The sequence below is a fragment of the Ctenocephalides felis genome, unplaced genomic scaffold, assembly GCF_003426905.1.
Source record: "Ctenocephalides felis isolate EL2017-DRISC unplaced genomic scaffold, ASM342690v1 CF-g0.4_SCAFFOLD_01170, whole genome shotgun sequence".
Lineage (NCBI taxonomy): Eukaryota > Metazoa > Arthropoda > Insecta > Siphonaptera > Pulicidae > Ctenocephalides > Ctenocephalides felis.
In genome coordinates, this window is record NW_020537324.1 from 77,544,395 (window position 1) to 77,572,138 (window position 27,744).

General features: G+C 27.5%; 1 protein-coding gene across 1 annotated transcript in view; it reads left to right on the forward strand.

The window, feature by feature from the left end:
- The window catches only part of LOC113366045 (small conductance calcium-activated potassium channel protein), a 156,913-nt gene extending 136,035 nt beyond the window's left edge, over positions 1 to 20,878 (forward strand). The window contains exons 8-12 of the mRNA XM_026607596.1: positions 9,403 to 9,530; positions 9,604 to 9,673; positions 12,087 to 12,188; positions 15,382 to 15,659; positions 20,565 to 20,878. Coding sequence (XP_026463381.1) covers positions 9,403 to 9,530; positions 9,604 to 9,673; positions 12,087 to 12,188; positions 15,382 to 15,659; positions 20,565 to 20,712 — 726 coding nt within the window. The 3' untranslated portion in view covers positions 20,713 to 20,878. The remainder of the gene's footprint in view (positions 1 to 9,402; positions 9,531 to 9,603; positions 9,674 to 12,086; positions 12,189 to 15,381; positions 15,660 to 20,564) is intronic.
- The last annotated feature ends 6,866 nt before the right edge of the window (positions 20,879 to 27,744 follow it).

Here is a 27,744-nt window from a genome sequence, read left to right on the forward strand (position 1 = left end):
GCCTCAGACTTGCTTAGGAATTGTTCTTAATTTACTATTAATAATAAAACATGATGCACATTAGAGTTTATACAAAAACCGACATTTCAGAAAAGCGGTTTTCGAATTTTATATAGATAATACATTTTTGCTCGAATATTCTGTAATTTATCCGCAAATTTAGTGAAATTTAGAACAATATTTGACTGAAATTATTTATTGTTCAATTTTATAGATAGAAAACAAAATTATTTTAATTTTAATTAGTAGAACTAAAAAATAATAGTTTATCTTGATTAAACAACTTTGAAAATAATTATTTGTTATTCATGCATCTTTTTCACATAAGAATGAAAATATTTTTATGATAATGAAAGGAAAGTTTTCGAATAAATGAAAATAATACATTTTTAAATCAAAAAAATTCATTAAATTAAAAAAAAATTTAAAAAAATAGATACATACTTGTTAATATCAATTTTAGTTTTAAAAACAATTAAATTAAACTATTGGTATTGTCTATTTCGAGCAATTTTAATTAATTAATTTTAAACAACCTATAACAATAACAAACACATTCTCCAAGATATATGAAAAAGTAATAAAAAAAAGATTACTTGATTTTCTCATTCAAAAAATTGACAAAAATCAATATGGTTTCCTCCCTTCATCAAATACACAAGGTGCCCTAATAGATTTGACTAATACCATCAGTCAGCACCTTGAGGAAAATATGCACACAGTTGCAATTTTTATTGATTTACAAAAGCTTTCGATACAGTAGATCATGGCATATTACTCAATAAACTAATAGATTTGGGTGTAGAGGGTTTGTCTTACAGCATTATCAAAGATTTTCTCATGAAAAGAGTGGTAAGGACGAAGGTGGGAAATTTCACAAGTGGAGGATGTAACATAACCTGTGGAGTTCCACAAGGTTCTGTATTAGGACCTTTATTGTATCTATTATACACCAATAACCTTAAAAACGCAAAATTAAAGGGAAGATACATATTATATGCAGACGATACAGCGATAGTATATGCGGATAAGGATAAAAAAAGACTCGAAGATATTATAAACACGGACATGAAAATATACACCGAGTGGCTAACTGAAAATAAACTAACAATTAACATAGATAAAACAAAATACATATATTTCAAACATAGAAAAAATACTGAGAACACTAAACTAAAAATTGAAGTAAATAATAGAGCAATAGAGGAAGTGGAAAGCATAAAATACTTAGGACTGATAATAAATGAAAAACTGACATGGACAGACCATATAAACAAAATAAAAAGAAAGATAGGAACATTAACAGGGGCATTGAAAAGGATCCACTCTTTCGGCAAAAAAAAATAAAATACTAATTCTTAAAACGCAAATAATACCTATAATTTTATATGGCATAACAACATGGAGCCAAACAACTAAAGCAAACCTAAATGACATACAGAGAATAATGAATAAAGCCATAAAAATAGCATATAATTTACCACATCTAACACCCACCAAATACTTGCAGAGAGAAACAAATAATCATTCACTAAATAACATAATTAAAATAGAGAAATGCAAACTAATACACAAATGAAATTTAACCGAATTAAAACAAGTGCAACAATAGACCACAAATCAAGATATACATGAACACTACACGAGACAACACAACAATTTCACATTGAACGCAATAGAAAAAAGAATTTGAGAGAAAATGTCATATGGAGTGCTACCAAAATATATAACGAATTGCCAGACTATATTAAGATGACCAATGATAATGATAATTTTAAAAAAAAAATAAAGAAGTACTATATGGAAATTGAAGAAAAAGAAGACTGAAGAGTTATATATAGATATTATATTAATGAAATAAATATTATAGTCAAATGAAATGTAAATATTATATGAAAACTGTTTTTCATAATCTCTCATACCAGGCACCTCTGTCTGACTGAGATATGAAAATAATGTATATATGTAAATAAATAAAAAAAAAAAAAAAAAACATTCCAATTGTTTTTCGTTTAATAAAGTATGATTTCAAAAAACTGAGAACGTTTATCGAATTGCTACTTAAACGTGTCCTTTGTTTACTCACAAAATTTCCTGAAATAAAAAATTCTCTCATACTTGCGATCAAATTATTCTTAACTGTTTTTAAAGCCTGTTATAATAATTCCAAGTTTTTTGTTCTTAAATTGGGGCTTCTAGGGTTTAAAACTTTTTTTTTAAGTTTAAGTTGAGGAAGTTACTTCTTCAGAAAGAAGTCACACTGATTTAAATTATTATATACACTGGTATAAAAATCTAAATTATTATATACAAAATCTTACTGGAAACCATTGCAGACTGATAAGATATCAAATGATATTGAACCGATATGATTTCAAGAATCAAAACGCTTTTATCTTTTTTTTATATTTGGCTACATTTGTCATTTTTCATTTATACAGTGAAAACCGACTTTTTTCACTATAAACCGGTTTTCGAATTCTATAGGTTTCCAAAAACCGGTTTTTAAACCCGGTTTTTGAAAACCGTCAAACCCTAATGCACATGCATGTATTTGCTACTTTTGAATGTATATCACATTTATTTATGATTTTTTTTATTATTGCACGCTTATCGTAAAAAATTACTTAGATTTTACAGAAGAAATTTCTTAATAAAAAATCAAGTAGGCGATGTAACTCAATTATAAATGTATTTATTCTCGCTCTATTATATAATAATGACTTTAAATCTGTAGTAAGATAACAGTAAGAACTATTATCAGTATTACTATTATTAGTATCTAATATAAGTATAGTATCAACTACTTCTCCGCCGAGAGATTGCGTTACCAAAAACCCAAAGGAAATCCATGATTTTTTTCGAATTTTTTTTATTGATTGTTATTATTATGATGACAAAAAAGGTTTCACGATGAGGAACATGCAAATTTGTTGAATGCCATGTGGCTAATTGCCATAACATTCCTGAGCGTCGGTTTTGGTGACATTGTACCGAACACATATTGCGGACGAGGAATTGCGGTCAGTACGGGCATAATGGTAAGTTATAAATTGTAAATAGACACAATTTTCAATTTTATATCCAACCTATATATTTACCAATTATAACATACGATATCGTATATTTCCTAATATAACAATCCCATATAACAATGTTTCCTAAGCTGTTTTGGAGAGTAGATGCCACGCAAATCCATTGCCTCTTGTTGAATTTCTCGAAAACCGATCAAAAATTTTGTTGTTTTTTTATACGACAGCTTTTGTTTTTTGTTTTTCCATCCGGCACGTAAAATATCGTTTTCCTCATATAAAGTTTTAATGTTTGAAATAAATCTAGGACAGCACCAGCTTTACAATTTATACAAAGTGCAGAAAGTTGCATTCTGCACATGCTGCGAAAAGAATCTCTAGAATATAAATTAATCTAAGTTTTTTGTATAAACTAGAAATTAGTTTCAATTTAAAGTATAGTATATAATTTTATTATATATATATTTATTATTATTAGTTCTTATTATTATTATTATTAATACTTCCGCTTTTTTGCTCTTGGTTTATAATACAAAAAGGCGGAAGGGAGATATTTGACAACCTTATATATATATATATATATATATATATATATATATATATATATTTATATTGAAATGAAATAGAAATCGAATCCGATTTTTATTGCTGAAAATGTATATATATTTTTATGAAAGAACACAAAATATTTACAACTTGAAATGCTGTAAAGAAAAATGTGATGCTGTGAATTGATGAATAGAAAATAAAAATGTATATATATATATATATATATATATATATCAGTTATTTTTTTATTCCTGTGATTCCATTTGCAATTTCTTCCTGAAAGAATTAAATGAAAAATATTATCAAAAACAGACATATAATATGTTTATTGTTGGTTTAATTCAATTAATTAATTTTAATATATTTTGTCCATTTTTTTATTTTTAATTTTAATCTATTATTCCATTTTCGATTTTTTTGCGATCACTATAATTTACTATATATTGTTTTAATATAGGGCTACAAAAATCTGTATATTAAATTTTTCTGATATATTTAGTATGACCTATGTGAGAATTTTTCTAAAATAAAAAATTAACGGAACAAATACTAACATTTATTATAGCTATAGTTCGAAATCTGATTATAAAATCAAAATCCTATTATTTTTATAAGTCTTATGTTAATAGATGTAATTTCATCCTTCCTCGGTTTCAGTATAATTCAACAATAATTTAAAAAAAAAATGGTTAAAAAATATACGACAAAAAATGTTTACAATAAAACAGGTGAGTTTTTTAGTTAGTGCTGTCAATTTAATTCTTTTGTTGTTATATATTATTTTTATATGAAATTTTTATTTTTTTTATTATTTATATTCTGCACATTTATATTCTGCATATTTTTTTATTATTTTTATTAAATATTTATTTTTTATTATTATTATTATTTAGTTTTATAATGAATCAATTTTAGTAATCAGTAATTAATGTTTGTAGTAAAATTTTTCTTTCTACAAGAATTTTAAAAGAATCAAAAAATTCATATATTACAAATATTTTTTATCTTGTTTTTTTTTATCTTAATTAGTATTTTATTCAGAGTTTTTGTTTTAAAATGATAAATCTAACTTGTAAATTTGTAGAAAAAAGTACAAAAAAACTTTCAATTTTGAATTAAACTTGTAAATGTTTCGTGTCTCGGTTTGACTCATTTTTAGTACAAATATCTAGTTCTTTTTTAGAAAATACTTTTAGAATTATTATATATTATTATTATATATTTATTTGAAAAAAAAAATTAATATGTCAATTCAGCTCATTTATGATTTTTATGCCAAGGCCATGATGTAATTATTTTTGAAAATAAAAGAAAAAACTTAAGTTTGTAAATAATAAATATTTATTTAGAAAAGAACAAAATAAAAAACAACAATTAATATGTCAATTCAGCTCACTTGTGATTTTTATTTCAAAGTTATTATCCAATTATTTGTAATAAATAAAAAGAAAAAATCTAAGTTAGTAAATAATAAATTTTTCCAACGTTTCGAGACATTATTTAATTCATCTTCAGTGCAAACACTACTTAAAAATAATAAACTAAACATTTCTATGGAAAATGTAATTTTTTTAGACTTTAGACTATTATATGCATTTAACCAGAAATATATGATTTTTTTAGTCATATTTCTGGTTAAATGTATATAATAGTTCTATCTTTTGCTATTATAGTTTACGACCTGAAGATGAATCAAATATAGAAATTCAAAACGATGTCAAAACTTGTTGAAAAAAATGTTCAGAAATTTAGAAAAAACGGAACAAATATAATGAACAATGCAAATTCTAGTAAAAAAGAATTAAATTTCAGTCATAACTTTGAAAAAAAATTAAAATGTGACATTTATAAAAACCGGACATTTTTGTCAAGTTAAAAAAAATATATTTTATTATCATAAATTGTGATTTATAATATCTTTAGGACGTTCTCGTATCTAAAATCACATTTTATCATAAAATTTATATCGAAGTTTACAGAAACATCTACAATTGTCATTTTACAGCGTTTTCTTAAAAATCACAACTGTCAAAATTAATTGAAGTTTCTAAAATTTTAATATATCGGATATGATCTGAGATTTCCAATATAGCCTATAATCTAAGTTAGATATAAATGAACACGTTGAGCCAAAAAAAATTAAAATCGGTTCAGTAGTTTAAGAGCACATTGCGGCCAAACATCGTAACACGTGACATGAACTTACATAATTAAAAAAACAAACAAATTTCTTGTACTTTCTGTCATTTCATAACTGTCAAAATTAATTGAAATTTCTAAAATTTTAATACTTAGAATATGAACTGAGATTTTGAACATAGTCTATAACCTTCGTTACATATAAATGCACACGTTGAGTCAAAAAATTCAAAATCGGTTCAGTAGTTTAGGAGTACATTGCGGACGCACATCATGACACGTACTTCATATAATAAATATGTTATAAATTATATATAATACACTTACTTTAGTTGTATTCTGAAAATAATTTTGGTATATTTTGATTAATTCAATATATATCACAGCCCTTAAATAATTTTTTTAAGTACATTTATATTTCTACATCTGTCAAACTGAATTATATAATTTCATCCGCCAAACACATATACTGTATCTTATATAATTTTAATTTCTGGCACATCTCAGCTGCCTTTCGGCAATAATAATGTAGACAATAATATTTTGTCTACATTATTATTGCCGAAAGTCTAAGTTTTCTTAATTTGCTCGTCAATAGAGTCCCTTTTCTCCTTTTTTTGTAAATATTTAATTTGCTCGTCAGTAGAGTCCTTTTTCTAATTTTCTATCTAGATTATTAACTTAATTAGTAAAATATCATTTTAGGCAATATAAGGGCACCACTTTTTCTTTCATTTGTGCGTCAGTAGAGTTCTTTTTTCCTTGTTTATCTTTTGTCTAGATTTTTAATTTGCTCTTCAGGAGAGTCTCTTTATTCATTCTTTTATCTATTTGCTCGTTAGTAGAGTCCCTTTTCTCCTTTTCATTTTGTAGATATTTAATTTGCTCGTCAGTAGAGTCCTTTTTCTAATTTTCTATCTAGATTATTAACTTAATTAGTAAAATACCATTTTAGACAATATAAGGACTGCACTTTTTCTTTAATTTGTTTGTTAGTAGAGTCCCTTTTTCGTTCTTTTATCCAGTTATTTAATTTGCTCATCAGCAGACTCCCTTTGTTCTTTCGTATCTAGATATTAAATTTGCTCGTCAGTAGAATCCATTTTCTAATTTTGTATCTAGATCTTAAATTTGCTCGTCAGTAGAGTCCTTTTTTTACTTTTTCATCAATCCAGAGTTTTCTTTTTCCTCCTTTATCTTTTCATTTTTTTTATCTAGATATTTACTTTGCTCGTTAGTAGAGTCTCTTTTCTATTATTTTATCTAGTTATTTAATTTGCTAGTTTGACGAGCAAATTAATTGTATATTATTTTCTAATATTATCTAGGCTCATAATTTCAGCTGAATTCAAATTTCAAGTGAATTGTCATTTCTAGCAAATGTTTTCAATATCAAGCAATGACAAGTGTTTTTTTGTAATTTTTGCCATTTATTTCTACAATATTTTCCTTGACAAACTTTAAAAAGATTTATCAAAATTCGAATAACCGTTTAGGAAAAGTATCAAATCATACAACAGTACAGAAAAAATTTATTTATAATATATATAAGTATATATATATATATATATATATATATACTATATTTCTCCTAAACGGTTATTCGAATTCTGATAAATCTTTCTGAAGTTTGTCAAGGGAAATTTTTATTTTTTAATTTGATATATAAATATATATATATATATATATATATATACATATACATATATCAATTTCTATTTATATTTCTCTTCCCTTAAGGGCGCAGGGTGCACAGCCCTTCTGGTGGCCGTCGTCTCTAGAAAGTTGGAGCTGACACGTGCCGAGAAGCACGTGCACAACTTCATGATGGACACTCAGCTCACGAAAAGGGTAAGTGATGGCACAAATTCTCTCGAACCGACTTTGAATTTTAAATTTGAAACACGTACAGGGTACATTAACTCACCTGAGTAATAGTTTGAGAAGCAAGCAACAGGGTAGTACGATAAAGGATTGTGGAAGAAGGGCTAAGGGTTATAGTAAAGGACTTATTAGGTTATGGCAAGGTTATGTTATGCTCCGACGCCCATACATTATGCTACTGAATTAACATACTGTCAAAATGTCATGTGTTTGTTGTGTATTCGGGGGTTTTATACGTAAACTGCAACGTCAGACGTATGGTATGAAGCCGGGTCAGAAAGACCCTGTTATCTAACATCGTTTTAAAAGGGTAAGTGATGGCACAAATTCTCTCGAACCGACTTTGAATTTTGGATTTAAAACACGTACAAGGGTACATTAACTCACCTGGGTAATAGTTTGAGAAGCAACAGGGTAGTAGGATAAAGGATTGTGGAAGAAGGGCTAAGGGTTAGGGTAAAGGATTTGTTAGGTTGTTATGGCAAGGTTATGTTACGCTCCGACGCCCATACATTATGCTACTGAATTATACTGAATACTGTCAAAATGTCATGTGTTTGTTGTGCATTCGGGGGTTTTACATATAGACTGCAACGTTACTCGTATGTTATGAAGCTGAGTCAGAAGAATCCTGTTGCCTAAGATCGTTTTCTTGACGTTTGTGCGGTTTCTAGGTTGGGTTTTCTATCTGACAACCTGACAAATATGCCTCACTGAAAATGAAATTTTTGAAAATGTTCGTTTTTATGAAAGTTTCGAAATATTCTCATATTTTTGTAAGAAATCAATTTTTTTTTTAATTTTGCTATTTTTTTCAAATTCATCTAAATTTAAGTTTTGAAAATTTATTAAAATTAAAAATTAATTTTTTGGTATTTTTGAAATAAATCGATTTTTTTCAAAACTATCAAAATTTAAATTTTAACAATTCATTAAAAGTTCGAAATTTTTTGGAATTTTTGGATAGGAATTTTTTTTTGAGAATTTGGAAATTTTTTAAAATATTCGTTTTTGTTTTGAAAATTTCAAAACATTCTCATATTTTTGTAAGAATTCGATTTTTTTTTAAATTTGATATTTTTTGAAATTCATCAAAATTTAGATTTTTTTTTTTGAAAATGATAAAAAACGGCAAAAATTTGAATTTTTTGCAACTTTTTTTTGGAAACGGTTGCTCCATGTTACGGAAATCGTCGACATATATTCTCTGAGGTTGCAATCCAAAATGTTCAGAAACCTCTGAAACATAAATTTATATATAAAATAGTTCATTTTCGATTTTTTTGTGATTACTATAACTTACTCTACGGGAAGTTAATAAAACCCGTAATAAAAAATTAAACTCTTCCATTAATTTTCAAAAATCTGAATAGAAATCGAAAAACATCCCAAAAAACGATAATTATAAGGGTAAGTGTGGCAGAAAGATGAAAATTGAGGGTTGCAACCATGTATTTGTCAAACACGCATTTTCAAAAAAAAAATGATCCAAACGTTAAAATATAAGTGCTATAGTTACATAATGCTTGATGAAATTATTTTATTAATTTTGAAATTTAAAAAAAACGAATAATTTAAAAAGTTTCCAAATTATCAAAAAAATCAAATTAATAAAAAATTGAACGAATTTCTTTTCTCATAAACTCAATCTGAGTCCAAAACATTCACATACAGAAATCGAGATAAAAAATTATGTAATCACCTTAACAATTCTTATCTAATAGGGGTTTATGTTAAAAGCGTGAAAATTTAGGGTATTTTTATTTTATCTATTTATTGTATTTTTTTCTTCTTTTAGTTAAAAAATGCAGCAGCCAACGTCCTTCGAGAGACCTGGCTAATCTACAAACATACAAGGCTTGTGAAAAGGGTAAACCCTGGAAGGGTTAGGACCCATCAGAGGAAGTTTTTATTGGCCATATACGCGTAAGTTGAAAAAAATTTATATATATATATATATATATATATATATATATATAAATTTACTATTATGTTTCAGATTAAGAAAAGTGAAAATGGACCAAAGAAAACTCATGGACAACGCCAATACGATAACAGACATGGCAAAAGTAAGTATTATTGCAATTGGCTTTGGCTAAGCTAAGCTTTGCTGAATTTTTTTTAACAAAAATACGGTAAAAGTAATTTACGTTAATAATAAAATTACTATAAACATTTGTAAAAGCTTAAAAGTTGGATTCAGTACAAATATTTGATTGCTTTTTGAATTTTAATATAGCGCATGTTGGGTTGAAGAGTTTTTCTGTAGTTTGTTGAAAGCTTTTAAATTAACTAATAAATAGATTTTGATTGAATAGTTAACTTATAAACTAGTTTTCTAGCATTGGTATGATTTATGAAAATAAAAATTAAACGTTGAGAACAGTAATAACTAATGTGCCCGAAAAGTGGGCATCAAGATCACTTAATAGATAAAATATTTGTCAGTTTTTTATCGTTGAATTGAAAAATACATACAACTCTTTTTACTTCAGAATTCTAATTAGTTTTATCAAGGGTTGTGCAACCCTTACATTTTACCAAAGTACAAATATTTCCATGCGCACATACAGTATACATGAAAATAAATGTTTGCATAAAAGAGAAACTTTCGCATAAATAGAGAGAATGAATATTTTATGCTTAATTTGTGACTATAGTCAGATAATATTCATTAACATTTTGTTTATTATTTTGGATAATTAAGTAATAAACTAGTTTTTTAGGTATGATTTATAATAATGAAAATTAAACGTTGGGAACAGTAGTAACTAATGTGCCCAAAAAGTGGGCATCAAGAACACTTATTCGATAAAATATTTGTCAATATATAAGTTTGTTAATTTTCTTTATTTTATTTTTTTTATTGTGGAATTGAAAAATACATACAACAAATATTTTTATCAAGGGTTGTCCAACCCTAACATTTTCCCATAGTACAAATATTTCCCGATGCACACAAACAGTGCATAGTTAGATAATAGTGCAAAAATAGAGAGAATGGATATTTTATGCTTAATTTGGTTAAATTATTTTTATATTGTTTATATTTGTAATTAGGTAATGCAATGCCGATGGAAAATTTCAATACCGGTATTTCGCTAATTTTTCATTTTAAAACCGGAATACAGGTAAATTACCGGTATCTTTATTATCTTAAGGGAATACGTGAATAAAATTGAAAGTTACTAGTACAACTATAAAAAAATGTATATACAACTACAACTATATTCAACTAAACAACAAAATAAATCAATAAGTTTATTTTTTTAAATAATAATTTAACAAAAGTATATGCAATTTAATTAATTCAATATCACTACGAGTATATTGAGTACTTTTCACCAAAAACAAACTTATGAGTAAGAAAGACCAAAAACTCAAAAAAGATCACATTACATTATTATGATAAACTGTATTGCCTGTATCCGGTGTGTTAAATTAGCATAATCTCCAATATTTAAAAAAAATAATTTTTCTACACTAATTTAAGATCAGATTCTTTGTCTAGACAAATAATAAGTTACTATAATTGTTGAGTATTGTTATTTAAAACAAAGTGATGCTTCTAGAGTATTTTCAAACTTCAAAACGTTTTCAAAAAATAATATTTTATAATTGTAATAAGAAGCAAAAATATTTAGTAATTATCATAATTATTATGTATAAAGTTAGAAAAAAATAAAGATTACGCAGGGGTAATCTTTAAGATTGCGCAGGGGATGATATAAAATATTTTGTCTCAAATATCACTTAAAAAACCGTTACATTTTTACAAAAGATGAAACAAACATCATTATGTATCAGTCCAATTCTATTTATTGTAACACGATATGAAGCCCTTTGGAAAGCAATAAATATTCAGTTTAATGACGAGTTGATATAATATCTGATATTTGTTTATCATATAGAATCACTTGAAGATATAGCTGTTTATGCGATTATGGAAAGATAAATTTGTTCCGAGAAATTCAAACTTTAGGGTATTATGTATCAAATAGCGCTTATGTAAAAATACCGAAAATACCGGTATTTTTGGAATAAATACCGGTAAAATTACCGCTGAAAAATCGGGCGGTTTACCGGTAATTCGGCATACCGGTATACCAGTATTGCATTCCCTAATTGTAATTATAGCCAGATAGTATTCATTAACATTTTGTTTAATATTTCAGGTTGTATATAGATATGTAGCGCTAATTTGACTTCAAAATTAACATAAAATGCATTATTAATAATAATTTATTAACAATCTTAAATTTAGAAGTTTGGCCTTTGACTACTGCTTTACTAATAATATTCCCTTACTTTTGATAGCATTTTTAAGTAGTTTTCTGAATTACCATTGCCTAGTTTGAGTAGTGCTCTACAATTAAACTACTAGGGTCATCTATTAACAATTATATATAAATTGCGCATACGGCTTGGCTAAGTAGTTGCATGATCTTGACGAGTGAAGATCAGAACCCAATTCTGTTCCAGACCCAAAACACTGTCTACGAAATCGTATCGGATATGTCTGGACGACAGGACGCGGTGGAGGAACGACTGTCGAACTTGGAGGACAAATTGGCAGCACTACAGGTAATAATTATAATTGACATATATATATATATATATATATATATTTACTAGCTGATCCGGCAAACGTTGTTTTGCTAAATAAGGTATATTCTAAACAATTTCTAGAGAATCAAAAATATTAATACTTTAAGTGTATAAGGATGTGTTGTTGTTTGAATGATATATATAATGATAAGTATTATAGAAACAATAAACCCCATTAGTTGTCTATATTTTGTCAATACAATCAAGCTGGAAGTTTTATACACTTACTATAGAAAACATGGTATAATCCAATCCAAGTCTTATTTTGGTATTTCGACTTATTGATTACGTTTTAAGCTATTCAGATTCTTTTTGAATTTTGGATTTTGTGTATAATTGTAAATAATACTACTGAGCTTATACAAATTGTTCAAATTTCTGCGAGGAGAGATAGAAAATGAATTAGATATAACCGCTCTGACCTGCTTTTTAAAAAGTTTCAAGTAACATACCTTGAATTAAAGTAAATTTAATAAAAAGTATATATGTAGAGCAGGGCAAGGCACAAAGGTCCAATTTGACTTTGAGCAAATATAAACTATATTGTGAAAACCCAAACAATTATATCACAACAAATAACACATATCAATCGAATGATTATCTGACTACGTTCATGTGCTGCTTTTTTATGTCTTTCAAAAATTTGTTATCTAGACCTTTTTACCCTATAGGCGGGGTAACTTGAATCGGCCAGGTGGCAAACAGGTTTAAAGTCTTGTTTTAATTTTAAAGGATTTTACAAATTGATTACATTTTTAACTAATGCTAAAATTCTACCAACGGAAGAAAATACTTTTATCATGGATTTTCAAAGATTACAGATTAAGATTAAGTCTTCAAATCATGGTTATAACTGGTTATACATATTTTTCCCTCTACTTTCAAATATTGTTCTTAAACAATGCTTAACTTTACTGGTTTTTAACACATCGGCGGTGGACATTTTAACCCCGTACCTTCATATATTACTATCTATTCTTCTATAAATTCTGGGAAATTATAACTGGCGAAATGGTATTCGACAAAATGTACATGTAAATGTAAATGTATGTAATGTTCTTCTTCAGTCCTTGCATTTGCAATATTTCGCATTCTTCTTGCATTACGACTTTGTTGGGAAAGATTCGATCGTCTTGGTCGCGGTGTTATTAATTAAACTTTACTTCACCTCATATATATAGAACCAAGAACTAATATTCATTCACTATATTTAACATGAAGGTAGTAGAGGTTAATTTCAATGACAGAAACACCGAATGACAGTTGACAATTGAAGGAAAATGTCATGGATGAAATCATTGATAGTATCATAGATTGAATAAACTACATGGGTAGTTTATAAATAATTAATTCTGAATTAGAATGAAAAACGAGATAAAAAGTATTTCATATGTTTCTTCTGGTTCTAAACTACCTCCCTGCCACCAATAGATTACTGAGCCACAGCAATGCGTGGCCGGGCTAGCTAGTATATATATATATATATATATATATATATAACGAATTATAATGAAAACGGGATAAAAAGTATTTCATTTGTTTCTCCTGGCTCTAAACTACCTTCCTGCCAATTTTCATCTAAATCGGTTCAGCCGTTCATGAGTTATAAGTGTTCTAACTTAAACCATCCTCTTTTATATATAAGATATATACAGGGCCGGTCCTGGGGTCCTTAGCGCCCGCATGCAACTTTTTTTCTAACGACCCCCCCCCCCTCTATTAATATTAACTGTTTTAACGGTTTATCATTAAAATTATATAGATATTTTTATATATTATAAACATATTTTTTAAAAATTAATTTTTAATTATTCTGGATTTAGTACACAAAAAATTAGATATAATCTAAAAGCGTTTAAAATATAGGGTTTGATTATAATCAAATATTTTTAAATTTTCAATTATTTTTAACGTATATGCAATATTAATATTTGGGTTTTAAAACATTTTACTTATTCATTATGCGATTTATTCTATTGAGTAAATCATGCCATAAGTGCCTAAAAAACTAGCTTTTCAATCATAATACTCGTATTTCATGTTGGATTTTTTAAATTTTAATTTAATTTAATTTTTCATCATTTACAATATCCAAAAATGCGTCGTAGACTTCTACTTATTGATATCGTAAGAGCCGAATTGTATTTATCCTTGCTTTCCCGTCATATTCATAGTATCAGTTTGATGTTTTAAAGTTAAATTTTTAACGTATTTTAAAAGTATTGTCCAAAAATCAGTAGAAAATGCAAAAAAATTACACATTTATTGAAGTATATTAAAAAAAACTTATTATATTGTATTATTTCTGCGTAGTTAATAATTATTAAATTTAGATTATTATTTTATTAAATTTAGAGTTATTATTTAGATTATTAATTATTAAATTTATGGACACCGCTAGGTATAAAAAAAAGCCTTAAGATTTTCGTTTCAAAGTAAATTTTGTTTTTATTTTTTATATTTGTTTCATTTCCACAACCCTAACCACGCATGTCTTCAACATTCAAAATTCATCAGAAGCGAAACATTTGCAACAAAAGCAAAAGTTACAATTCAATTTCTCGGAATAAACAAGTGCTTTTTAAGCACCGACTCCCCATTTTTTTATATTTCCGATTATAATTTGTTTATATTTTTTAACAAGTTCCGTTTCAACTAAATCACAATTTTTCGTCAATAATGCCCAATAATTAATTTAATCTTTCTCAGGTTTGAGCTTATCTAGCACTAGATAATTTCTTTTTCGATTCCATGGTAACTTTAAACGAAGAAAAATTGAATAAGTAGATTAAGCAATGAACAGAGCTGTTATTTACTAATTTGCAGAGTTATTAATCAGTTAATTGTTTCTACTGATATCACATTGCAAAATAAATGTGAATAAATGCTTTTTGTGTCTCCGTTTCTCTAATTAAGGTAGATTGTTTATTATAATTTTCTAATTCTAGATTTTATATAAATAATTCTAGATTTTATATAAAAAATATAAATATCATATTATAAATTTAATTTCCGAAACTCGTTTTGGCGCTCCCTAAAGCCTGCGCCCGCATTTTTTGCATGCATCGCATGCAGGCAAGGCATATATATATATATATATATATATATATATATATATATATATATATATATCCATATACCCATATACCCATATATCCATTACTTCCAGGAGCAGCTAGACGCCCTCCCAGAGGTCCTAGCCCGTTGCCTGGCGCAGCACGCAGAAAGGTCGGAGCAGCGCCGGAACTTCCTCCACCCGGACACGGCCTCCGTGGGCGTCAGCGGCGGAGGAGTCGCCATCATGGCGGCGCCTCCGACGCCCCTGACTCCTCTGCAACCGCCGTTGCAACCGATTCAGCACCCGCTGTCTGCTGCTGCTTCCAGCATGAGCGGAGGAGCTGGGCCGCAGATGCAGCAGCATATGCCGCTGCTTATGCCGCATTCCAGGTGAGAAGGGAGGGTCCTGGGTAATAATAATTGATAGATAGTGAGGTTGTCCGAGGGTTAGAATAGTCTATGGATATAAGTCTGGGATAAATAGAAATGTTATGGTAATGCTATGTTACGGGTCTATTTGGTATGAGTTAGTAGCATAGACCTTATACAATTTCATGAACTGCTAGTCCCCATACATTTCTCAGGTACAAAAAGTGTCAAAAGATGTTCTATGGTATGAGGGCATATGAGGGTAATTTCGCGGCCGAGATATGTCAAACTCGATCGCTTAAACGTCAAATGAAAGTCCGTATGTTCGAAATTGTTGGGAAAATATTATATAATATACAATTTATGTTAAACTAATGAACTATTTATTTATTAACTTCCCGTAGGGTAAGTTATTGTAATGGGCCCAAAATCGGAATTGAAAATTTTTACATTTCTCGACTTTTCGAAGGTTTCTGAATATTTTGGCATACTTCAGAAAAAATGGATGTGAGTGTGTGTTGGCCGCACGGATCAACCGATTTGAATGGTTCAAAAAACATTCGATTCCTTTTGATAGGGAAAAGATCTGATTAGTTTTTGGCAAAGGCAGGTCCCGCCGTTTCGGAGATACGGAGCAAAGAGTGCAGAAAATAGAAATCGACTTTTTGAGAGAACGGAGTATCCGATTTGAATGATCTAAAAACATTCAATTAGTAATGATTAGGAGAAGGGGTTATTAGTTTTTGGCAAAGGCAGGCGCAGCCATTTCGAAGATACGGAACTAAATATGTAAAAAATGGCAGTTTTTGAGAGAACTAAGCGTCCGATTCAATTGATTCAAAGAACTTTCTGCTTGTCTTAACAAAATAATTGATTTTGGAAAAAAAATTTTTGTTCCATTTTTTTTTTAATTTTTAATTTTTTGTATATCGAAAATAATTCAGATTTTATTTTTAATTCTGACTATAGTTTTAATATACTTTAAACAAATAATTTGAACTCTGCAATTCAGTTGATATAATTCTTATAAATATTAGACAATGTTACAATATTTATAATAATCTATTTGAAAACATCCAATATTCCTCAAACATTTCGTTACGGTACGGGAAGTTCCAGCAATTTGCCTTAAGGCACTATGCCACCCACCCCACTAGTTATTTTTTTTTTTTTTGACTTTGAATACGAGTGCATTAGTCATATACACTTTATTAGACAACTTTACAATTTTATATTATTTAATTGGATATAAGTATATAATTCACCACAAATTATTTTCTTAGTTACCTATCTTCTACATATATATAAAAATAAGTCGGGTTTTCCTTCCTGACGATATAACTCCAAAACGCACGAACCGATTTCGACAATTTTGCATTCGTTGGAAAGGTCTCGGGCTCCGCAAGGTTTATAGCTAAGATTGAATTGATGATGCATGGCATCGTGCCTCAATCCAAGTTGATGGAACTTCACGCACCGTAATTAAAAATTCGAGTAATGACATTATTGAGAATTATCAGAATTATGCTTAGTTAAGTCAACAAGCAATTTTTGCCGCAAAAAATAATGATGTACACGCACTGAATTTCACCATTCAATCAAAAATTGCTGTCGATTTGGTGACATACCAATGATTCCGACTGGTCCTCCGTTTGACTTCAAACGATTGCAATTTCCAGTTTGCCTTGCGTTCGCAATAACAAGTCGCAAGGCCAATCGCTTAGTGTTTGCGTAATAAATTTCAAATAGATTATTTAGAAAATCATTGTTTTTCACATGGGCAGTTATACGTTGCCTGTTCACGAGTTGAAAAGCCATCCGCTTTATTTGTGTTAACGCCAGACCAAAAAACAAAAAATGTGCGGATTCACTTTCATATACTTAGAGAAGTTCAACTGAAAAACACTTTATTTTTGTAATCGAAATTAATTCATTACTGCTGTGTAATAAAATAAAATTTTACCTTTTCAAATATAAAACAAACAAAAAATTTCTTCATCTTTCTAACGAAACCATCTGGTGGCGAAACGGAGTTCGTCGGGTTTGCTAGTCCATATTATAAAATTAGTTGGAAAGGATTTTCTTTTTCCTTACTTTACGTACGTGTTATAAAAGAGATATCAGGAAGTGCGTTTATAATAAATTTGTTATTCGAGGTTGGTTCGTTTTGGAGGTTACCTACCAACTCATTCGATTATAGACCAGTAACATAACATTTCTATTTTATCTCTTTGGCTCTTATGTAGTATTTTTAGTTCAGCTTTATTATTAACTAGTATAAGTTTGGCTATAGCCTTAGTATTAGATTAGAAGTATTTAGAAACGATTGCCGAAAAAAAATTATACCCCATCACATAGTTCAAAGGATTTATACATAAATATACATATACATACATATATATATCTCATATTTATTAACTTCCCGTAGGGTAAGTTATAGTAATCGCAAAAAAATCGAAAATGAAAATTTTTATATATCTTTACGTTTCAGAGGTTTCTGAACATTTTGGCATACCTTAGAAAAAATGGATGTATGTGTGTGTGTGTGTGTGTGTGTGTGTATTTGTGTGTGTGCGTGTATGTATGTGTGTGCGGATACAAAGTTTTGTCGACGATTTCGGGAACACGGCTTAAGCAATTTGCATAATTCAAAAAACATTCGATTCGTATCGGTAAGGAGACGTGCTGATTAGTTTTTGGCAAAGGCAAGTCTAGCCGTTTTGGAGTTACGGGGCAAAAAGTGCCAAAAATTGTATTTCAGTTTTTAAGAGAACGGAGCGTCCGATTTTAATAATTCAAAAAACATTTTACTTGTATTGACAATATGAAGAATTGATCAAATTTAGATAAGGGCAGGTCTAACGGTTTTGGAGATCTAATGAAAAAAGAAAAAAAAATGCCATTTGGCGGTCAAAAATGATCATTAGACATATGCACATCAAATTATCAGATATTTTATAGAGATTTTAATAATAAGTATAAATTTTGTTTACATTACTATGGGTTCCGTACCAATGTTTATTCGATAGACAGCGGCGCCGCGCTTACGCGCTTCGATATTTTGTTTCTATACAGTTAAAGCAGTACGATTGTTTTGAAAAAAAGTTCAGAATTTCCAAAATATTTCAAAATAAATTTTTCATCAAAAAGTTTTTTTTTTTTAAAAAAGTAAGTTTTTGTCAAAAATTTATAGTTTCTCAAAAATCTAATTTTTCAGAGTAATTTTTTTCAAAAATGTTAATCGTTTTAAAAAAAAATAATTTTTGGTACGGGAAGTTCCAGCACTTTGCCTTAAGGCACGATGCCATGCGCCCAACTAGTTTTTTATTTATGTTATTTAAAATAAATAATAACTTTGGAATCCATCAAAGGGGATATTTTGTCGAATTACGTATTCCCAGCGCGGTACAACAATTTAAACTAGCTGTAAGTGGAATTCTGTCTTAAGGCAATTAAGGCATCGTGCCTTAAGGCAAATTGCTGGAACTTCCCGTACCAAAAATTATTATTTTTTTAAAAACAATTAACATTTTTGAAAAAAAAAATTACTTTGAAAAAATAAGATTTTTGAGAAACTATAAATTGGACAAAAAATTACTTTTTTTTGAAAAAAATTTTTTAAAAAAAAAAATTTTTTTTTTAATTTTTTTTTTGAAAATTTTTTTTTTTATTTTGACATATTGTGGAAGATCTGAACTTTCTTTTCAAAGCAATCAATCGTACTGCTTTAACTGCATAGGGACAAAATATAAAGCGCGTAAGCGCCGCGTCGCTGTCTAAAGCATAAGCATTGGTACGGAACCCATAGGAATGTTAACAAAATTTATACTTATTGTTAAAATCTCTATAAAATATCTGATAATTTTATGAGCATATGTCTAATGATCATTTTTGACCGCCAAATGGCTCATTTTTTTACTTTTTCCTCCATATCTCCGAATCTGCTAGACCTACCTTCATGAAAATTTTATCGATTCTTCATCTTGTCAATACAAGTGAAATGTTTTTTGAATTATTCAAATCGGACGCTCCGTTCTCTCAAAAACTGAGCTACCGTTTTCGGCACTTTTTGCCCCGTATCTTTGGAACGGCTAGACCTGCCTTCGCCAAAAACTAATCAGCACGTCTCCTTATCAATACAAATCGAATGTTTTTTGAATTATTCAAATCGGTTGACCCGTGTTCCCGAAATCGTCGACGAAAATTTGTATCCGCACATACATACACACACATACATACATACATACACACACACACACATACACACACACACACACACATACATCCATTTTTTCTAAGGTATGCCAAAATGTTCAGAAACCTCTGAAACGTAAAGATATATAAAAATTTTCATTTTCGATTTTTTTGCGATTACTATAACTTGCCCTACGGGAAGTTAATAAGAGGATTCTTTTGACAGTTTTTTTGACGTTTGTTAAACTTAAAATTAGAGGATTTTCTTGGTATAACAATAGAGACCTTGGCCTTAATGAACATACAAAACAATTAAAGTCCTACGGAAACTGGTTCATTTATAAAAATAATGGTTTTTGAAAATTTGCTTTTATAAAATACTCCTAGTTAACCGTGTTCGTTCGTTTTCAATCATGTGTAATAAATCCACTCGGAATACTTTTAATCACTCATAAATTAATTTATTTTTTATTAATCAAGTCGATTATTTACACATATAGGGAAGTTCATGTAACCTGCCTCAAGGCTAAATACCAGACAAACTAGTTTTTGTTAGCTGCACCACATTTGCAACCCCTTACTTATTTCAATACAAACACTTTACACTAAAAACATTACCAATAGGGTACATCATCCCTTTCCCTTCCCTTTTTTTCTTTTTTTTTTCGGCAATCGCCTCTCTCGCTCCCCACGCACAGCGTGTGTATTGAAGCAGTGAGCATTTGGTTTAAGGAGCGCGACCATTGGCGGCGCGGGCAGTGGCGGCGCCCCCGGAGTCTCAACATTTTCGCCTTGGCCCACATCTCCGGTCCTGCCTCCGGTGTCTAGCCGGACTCCGAGACTTGTTCCGGATCCCATAAGGCCCGGACAAAACAGTTGAGAGGAAACTGAACCCGAAGAAAACTTCGACGACGGAGTGGTTGTTGTTTGCGGCTCCAAATCCAGCCACTGGTAAAGGTAATGGTAAAGGAGTCATGGGAGGTGAAGGTGGGATAAAAGAATTTTTTTGGAGTTTGTTGAAAGTTACTAGACCAATGCATGTTTAGTTAAGGGGCACAACTAGTGTGAAATTTTCAAAAAATTGAATTTTCAATTTTTCCATATTTCGATAGGTTATACCTTTAAAAATAACATACCAAAATTTTAAATCGATATCTTAAATAGTTTTTGAGTCACAGTCATTTAAAGAGTATATATACAGTATATAGTATAACGATCATTTAATCTTTAAACGCGTTTTTCTCGAAACAGCATTTTCCGAATTTGCTGCAGCGATTACTCAAAACGAATGATCCGATCACTATCAATTTTTTTTACATGTTCTTATATAGTTCTCCGTAAAATGAACTATCGATTTTTTGATCGGATCAAAAATCGAATTTTGGCAATCCAAAAACGACCAAAATTTTGGTAAAATTCGACTTTTTTTAAAAAAAAACGCCGTCATTTTGTCAATTTTTGATTTTTTTTCTTTATCGTAGTTCATTTTACAGACAATATTATCTAGTTTAACGAGAATTTTTTTTTTAATTTCATCCACGTAGAAGGCCGGAATCACTGCAGCAGTGAAGGACCTTTTTTTTGTCACGATAACTTAAAAAATATTAAATTTTTTTTTTCAAAAATTTTACTATGTATTCTTAAAACATGTATAAATATATTCCTGAAATTTTGAAATGATTGATAAAGTAGTTTTTTTAATAGAAATTCCCAAAAATCACCTTTTTTTTAGGCGGTTACACTAGTCGTGCCCCTTATATTAATTTTGTTTGTGTATTATAAACTCCAAACGAATTCTTGAACAAGCATTTTGCTTGGGAAGTTAAATGTAAATTTGTTAATGCAAATTACACAAATTCGTCCGTGGTCACAAATTTGGTGGTAGATATATGTAAAATAATTGTTCCGATATTTTAGCAAAATTTCATGACCAATGTTATGGCAAGGCTATATTTCCATACTAAATATTGTCAAAAGCCACGCGGTTGCTATGAAGTCAGGCGTAGGGAATGCTAAACTAATTTAAAAAATCTAAGGAGGATAATTTAAATTCCAAGTGCGAGTGTTTATTTAACAAAATTTCTATATAATTCTATTTACCATGAGGTCCGAACAAAGACGTCTAAATTCCTTCCTAATCCTGGCAACAATCTTCATTTGCCACATTTCAATTCCCCTCACCAATGCCGCCATTTTGGAGACTTCGCCCCAAACGACGACAGCGCCATCTCTTGATGAAAACGTGAAGATTGAAAATCCAAAATGTGAAGAAGCCGAAGGCAACAAGTTTACTTGGGCGGATTATTCTGTCCTGGCAACTATGTTAATAATATCCTGTGGAATTGGGCTGTTTTATGGCTTTGTGGGGCCCAAACAGACGACCAGCACTGATTTTTTGCTTGGTGGATCTGATATGGGCACTTTGCCTATGTCTATGAGTCTCACAACAAGGTAGGGTAAAGGACATATGTTTTATGCCCATAGGGAATGCAATACCGATGGAAAATTTCAATACCGGTATTTTGGTATTTTTTCATTTTAAACCGGAATACCGGTAAATTACCGGTATTTTTATTATCTTAAACAAACGTAAACAAAATTGAAAGTTACTAGTACAAATATAAAAAATGTATTTACAACTACAACTATATTCAACTAAACAATAAAATAAAACAAAAAGTTAATTTTTTTAAATAATAATTTAACAAAAGTATATGCAATTTAATTAATTCATTATTACTATCGAGTATATTGAGTACTTTTCACCAAAAACAAACTTATGAGTAAGAAAGACCAAAAACTCATATAAGATCATATTGCATTATTATAATAAACTGTATTGTCTGTATCCCATGTGTTAAATTAGCATAATCTCCGATATTTAAAAAAAAAATTTTCTACACTAATTTAAGATCGGATACTTTGTCAAGATAAATAATAAGTTACTATAATTGTTGAGTATTATTTTATCACATGTGATGCTTCTATAGTATTTTCAAACTTCGAAACGTTTTCGACAAATAATATTTTATAATTGTAATAAGAAGCAAAAATATTTAGTAATTATCATAATTATTATGTATAAAGTTAGAAAAAAATAAAGATTACGCAGGGGTAATCTGTATGATATAAAATATTTTGGCGCAAATATCACTTAAAAAACCGTTAGATTTTTACATAAGATGAAACAAACATCATTATCCATCAGTCCAATTCTATTTATTATAACACGATATGAAGCCCTTAGTAAAGCAATAAATATTCAGTTTAATAACGAGTTGAGATAATATTTGACATTTGTTTATCATATAGAATCACTTGCAGATATAGCTGTTTATGCGATTATGGAATTTAAAGATACATTTGTTCCGAGAAATTTAAACTGTAGGGTATTATGTATCAAATAGCGCTTATGTAAAAATACCGAAAATACCGGTATTTTTGGAATAAATACCGGTAAAAATACCGCCGAAAAATCGGGCGGTTTACCGGTAATTCGGTATACCGGTATACCGGTATTGCATTTCCTAGTCAGGCGCATTTTTCAGGTTGTCACATAGAAAAAAGAAACCACAAAAAACGATCTTACATAACAGGGTCTTTCTGACTCAGCTTCATAACATACGAGTGACGTTGCAGTTTATGTGTGAAACGCCTGAATGCACAGCAAATACACGACATTTTGGCAATATTCAGTATGATTCAGTCGCATATTTTTATCATATTTCTATTACATTTTCCTCCACCGAATTTGTGACAAAAGTTGTGGCTCGCGATAAAGACTTTAAACTAATAATTTTCTAATATATTAATACTATAAATTATAAATATTATTATAATTAGTTATAATAGTGCACATACACATGAAAAAAAACACAAATACACAAATATTAAGGCCTTGACTAGCACCAGATTAAAATTGATAGCTAAGGTAAGACATAGGGAAATTAAATTATTAAAAATTAAATGGACAGATATAAATATATGTATATAATATTATATATATATATTATATATATGAATAAATAAATTCGTTTACGCTTGTTATAAAAAATACGATGCATTAATTTACAAACGTAGTTGATTGTTAATAAAATATAAATTAATATAAAATATATATAAAACAGTTTGATAAAATTCTATAAAAAATATTACTTCGGTCGGTTTCTTTGTTTTATGAAGTGATTTATTAGTTCAAATTAATATTTATTAAAAACATATATTTTTATTTCTCAAATGTTTTTTAAAACCTATATTTTTGTATATTATTAAAAGAATTTGACCTATTTATTAGGATTTTCAAATTATTTTAAATTTTGGGACTTACCTTAATCAAATTTGATACTTACCTTTATCAGCTCATTGTTTGACTTTTTTGGGTTTGAAATTTTTGAGACAAAAAAGTTACATTAATGTGCTTTTTTGTATTTTTATTTTTTTTAATTTAATATTATTCTGGAACTTTTGAGAAACACACAAAAATAGACATCCATGGAGCTTTTCTGAATTTATTTCTATTTTTTATATATATAGTAATCTTTTAATGAAATAGACAAGTACAATTAAATGACTTCAAAGATAAAAATCTTGTGACCATTGTCAGAAAGATTTAATACTGATATTCATATAAACCTCATCTAGATTTAAACCTAGTGGTAAATTTACGTGCTACAGTACAGTTAGTGGCGCACTCTATGAAGCGGGGAAACAATTAAAATTGAAGTAATGGCAAAGCGATTGTATTTTTGATCTATTTATACTTATCTTTAATCTATAATTTTCTTTTTTTGCATGAAATGAAAAAATGAAAATAAAAGCATGAAATTTTCTTCACATTTCGTTTTACACAAAATTATTTATTAAAATTGTTTGATTTTTGACTAAATTATTTTCTGAATTTTAATTTAAGATAAAAACTTAATTAAAAAAATAATACATCAATTAATAAAATTTTAATACATCTTTATATTCAGACAAAAGTTTTTTTTTTAAGTGGTAAAAATAGATTTGACATTACAACAAAATTTATAAATATTGTTACGTATATTTTTCTTTGATAAAATTTAACATCGAAACAAAAAAACTTATATTTTACATAAATGTTAAAAAAATATTATATTCAACTGTTTCAAAATTATTTCGAGACCTTAAAATGCATTTGTCTTGATCAATATATATATAAAAAGGGCAATAACATGTGTTCCAAGTAATTAGAAAAAAATGGTTATAATTTAATATTATAATAAAATTTATACTATTATTGCATCAGTTTGTCTAATTCAAAATTATAAAAATATGCAATTCATTAATTTTTTTCTGGAACTTCTGACACAAATTTAATTTATGATTTTTAAGTATTTTTAAATGATTTAGAAATCTTAAAATGCATTTGTTTTGCTCAATATATATATTATTTTTTTATCACTTCATAAACGACCACTATGTCCATCTGTTGACTCACTCTTAAAGCTTGAAGACCAATTCTAAGGCAGTGAATTTAATATAAATTAATTTAGAAACAAAAAACTAAATAACTTTTACAAAACATAAAACAATTAAATAATAAAGTAACTAAAATTAAATTATATAATTAAAATTGAATTAAATAAAATAGATGAACTCGGTAATAAATGTATATATATATATATATATATATTTAAATTTCAATTATAACGTCTCCAAAAATTCGAGCAAGTTGTATAAATAAATATATAAAAAACTATTAAAATTATTATATAAATAAATATTTATTATCTATAAAAATGCTTTAAATAGACTAGATATAAACGGCAACTTTTATTAAATAAAGATAAATAAAAACAAGTTTTAAAGTTAAAAGTTAAGACCAAATATTTGCTTGGAATGGTATTTAAATATTGGTTTAATATATATATATATATATATATATATATTCAATATATATATATATATAGAATATATATAGATATATTCAATATATATATATATATATATATACATATTTCATTTATCAAAAGACACAAACTTATACTTAAATTTTCCATGAAAGGATCGTCGACAAAAAAAAATTCGTGAAATAATTTCAAAGGGACCAAAATAAATCTAAATGAACATCATGGAAAATAATAAGATGTATAATTTATAAATATTCGAATAAATAATAATTATCGATATATTCGAAGTTTTAAAAACGCAAACGAAAAGCGAATTATTAATATTAATAATAATTATTATTAATATTTAGTTGTAAAGAATTTTAAGAGCTGTAGCTTGTAATAGGATTTAAACTAAACTGTACTGTATATAGTTTAGGTTGTTATTGAAATATTTTTTTAGGAATAATAGGAATAAATTATTGAGGGTGGTCCTTAATATGGACACTTTCGAATTTCTTTGTTCCCAAGGCTCAAAGCTTCCAAAGTAATAAAAAAAAAATTCTCTAAAAAAAACTATTAATTGAATTACGGACTTTCTAAATGTTAATACTAAGAGCTAAAACTTTTAGAGAATTTTTTTCTTTAATTTGGAAGCATTTGAGACCTTGGGAGCAAAAAAAATTCGAAAGTGTCCATATTAAGGACCACCCTAATATATATATTTTATTTTGGAGACGTTATTTTGGAAACAATTATTTGCCACCTAAAATATTATTTTATCTTTGTCCAAAAACATTTTATTTGCAAATATAAATTGACTTTATCTAGTCGATATGTTACAAAATTTATCGAATTTTTCATTTTAATTTTAATAAAAATAATTAAATTGTTAGTTAGAACAGAATTTCTGAAAAATATTTTATTTGCATTTAAATTGTATTTTATTACAAAAATTTTGAATATTTGTAACAAATTTACGCAAATGCCTTGTAAATTTGCCCTTTTATGCCTGTTAGAAAAAATTTTGGACTTTGAACAGTTTGAGAAGTCATTGGAATGCAAAAATGCATTTTTCGTATTTTTAAATTTTGTAAAAATAATCATTTTTTATGGTCAATAAATTTTTGGATAAAAAAATTTAATCTGAGAACTCTAATTCTAATAAATTGCCTTTTCTTCATGAAATTTTATAAAATTATTGATAATTGATATAATAATTTAAAAAAAAATGTTATTATTTTAAAAATTGTCCATAATGTTTTTATTTATTTAAAATTGTCAATAACAATTTAATAATAATATTCACCAAATTTATTATTACAAACAGTCTTAAATTGTCGAAATATTTGAATACTTACTTTATACATTGACATTTTTTGTTTATAAATATTTATTAATTTTTATAAATAATAGAGATTTATTTATCATTTACATAATCTAAAAATGTTTACATGATTGAAAAACATTTTTTTTAAATAAATTTATTGCAAAAAATTATGAAATTAATTGTCAAAATTTTAAACAACCAATATTTATTTCACAAAAAAAAATATTGCTAGATTTTTATTTAAAAAAATCTAAAAAGCTAAATAATTACTTAACATAAATTTTAGAATTGCAATAATTATTTATACATTTTTTTGCCAATTTTTATATTCAAAAAATCTAAAAATTTACTTTGTATCTGAAAATTCATTCAATATATTTATTTAATAATATTTTATTAATTATATGATTAAAACGCATATTTTAAAATTTAAAAATAAAATATTTTGTCACTTTCTAATTTCTAAAATACCAAAACTATTTATTAATAATATTTACCAGATTGTTCATTCACAAAATAAAAAATGTGCAAAAAATACTTTACATATAAAAATATACTGCAAGATCTTTTTTTAAAAAATATTTTATTAATTTATATAATTATACAAAATTTTATTTCAGTATTTATTTAATTAAAACAGATATTTAAAATTTTAAAACAAATATATTGTCACTTTTCTAAATTTTAAAATACCATTACCTATTTATTAATAATATTTACCAGATTTTTT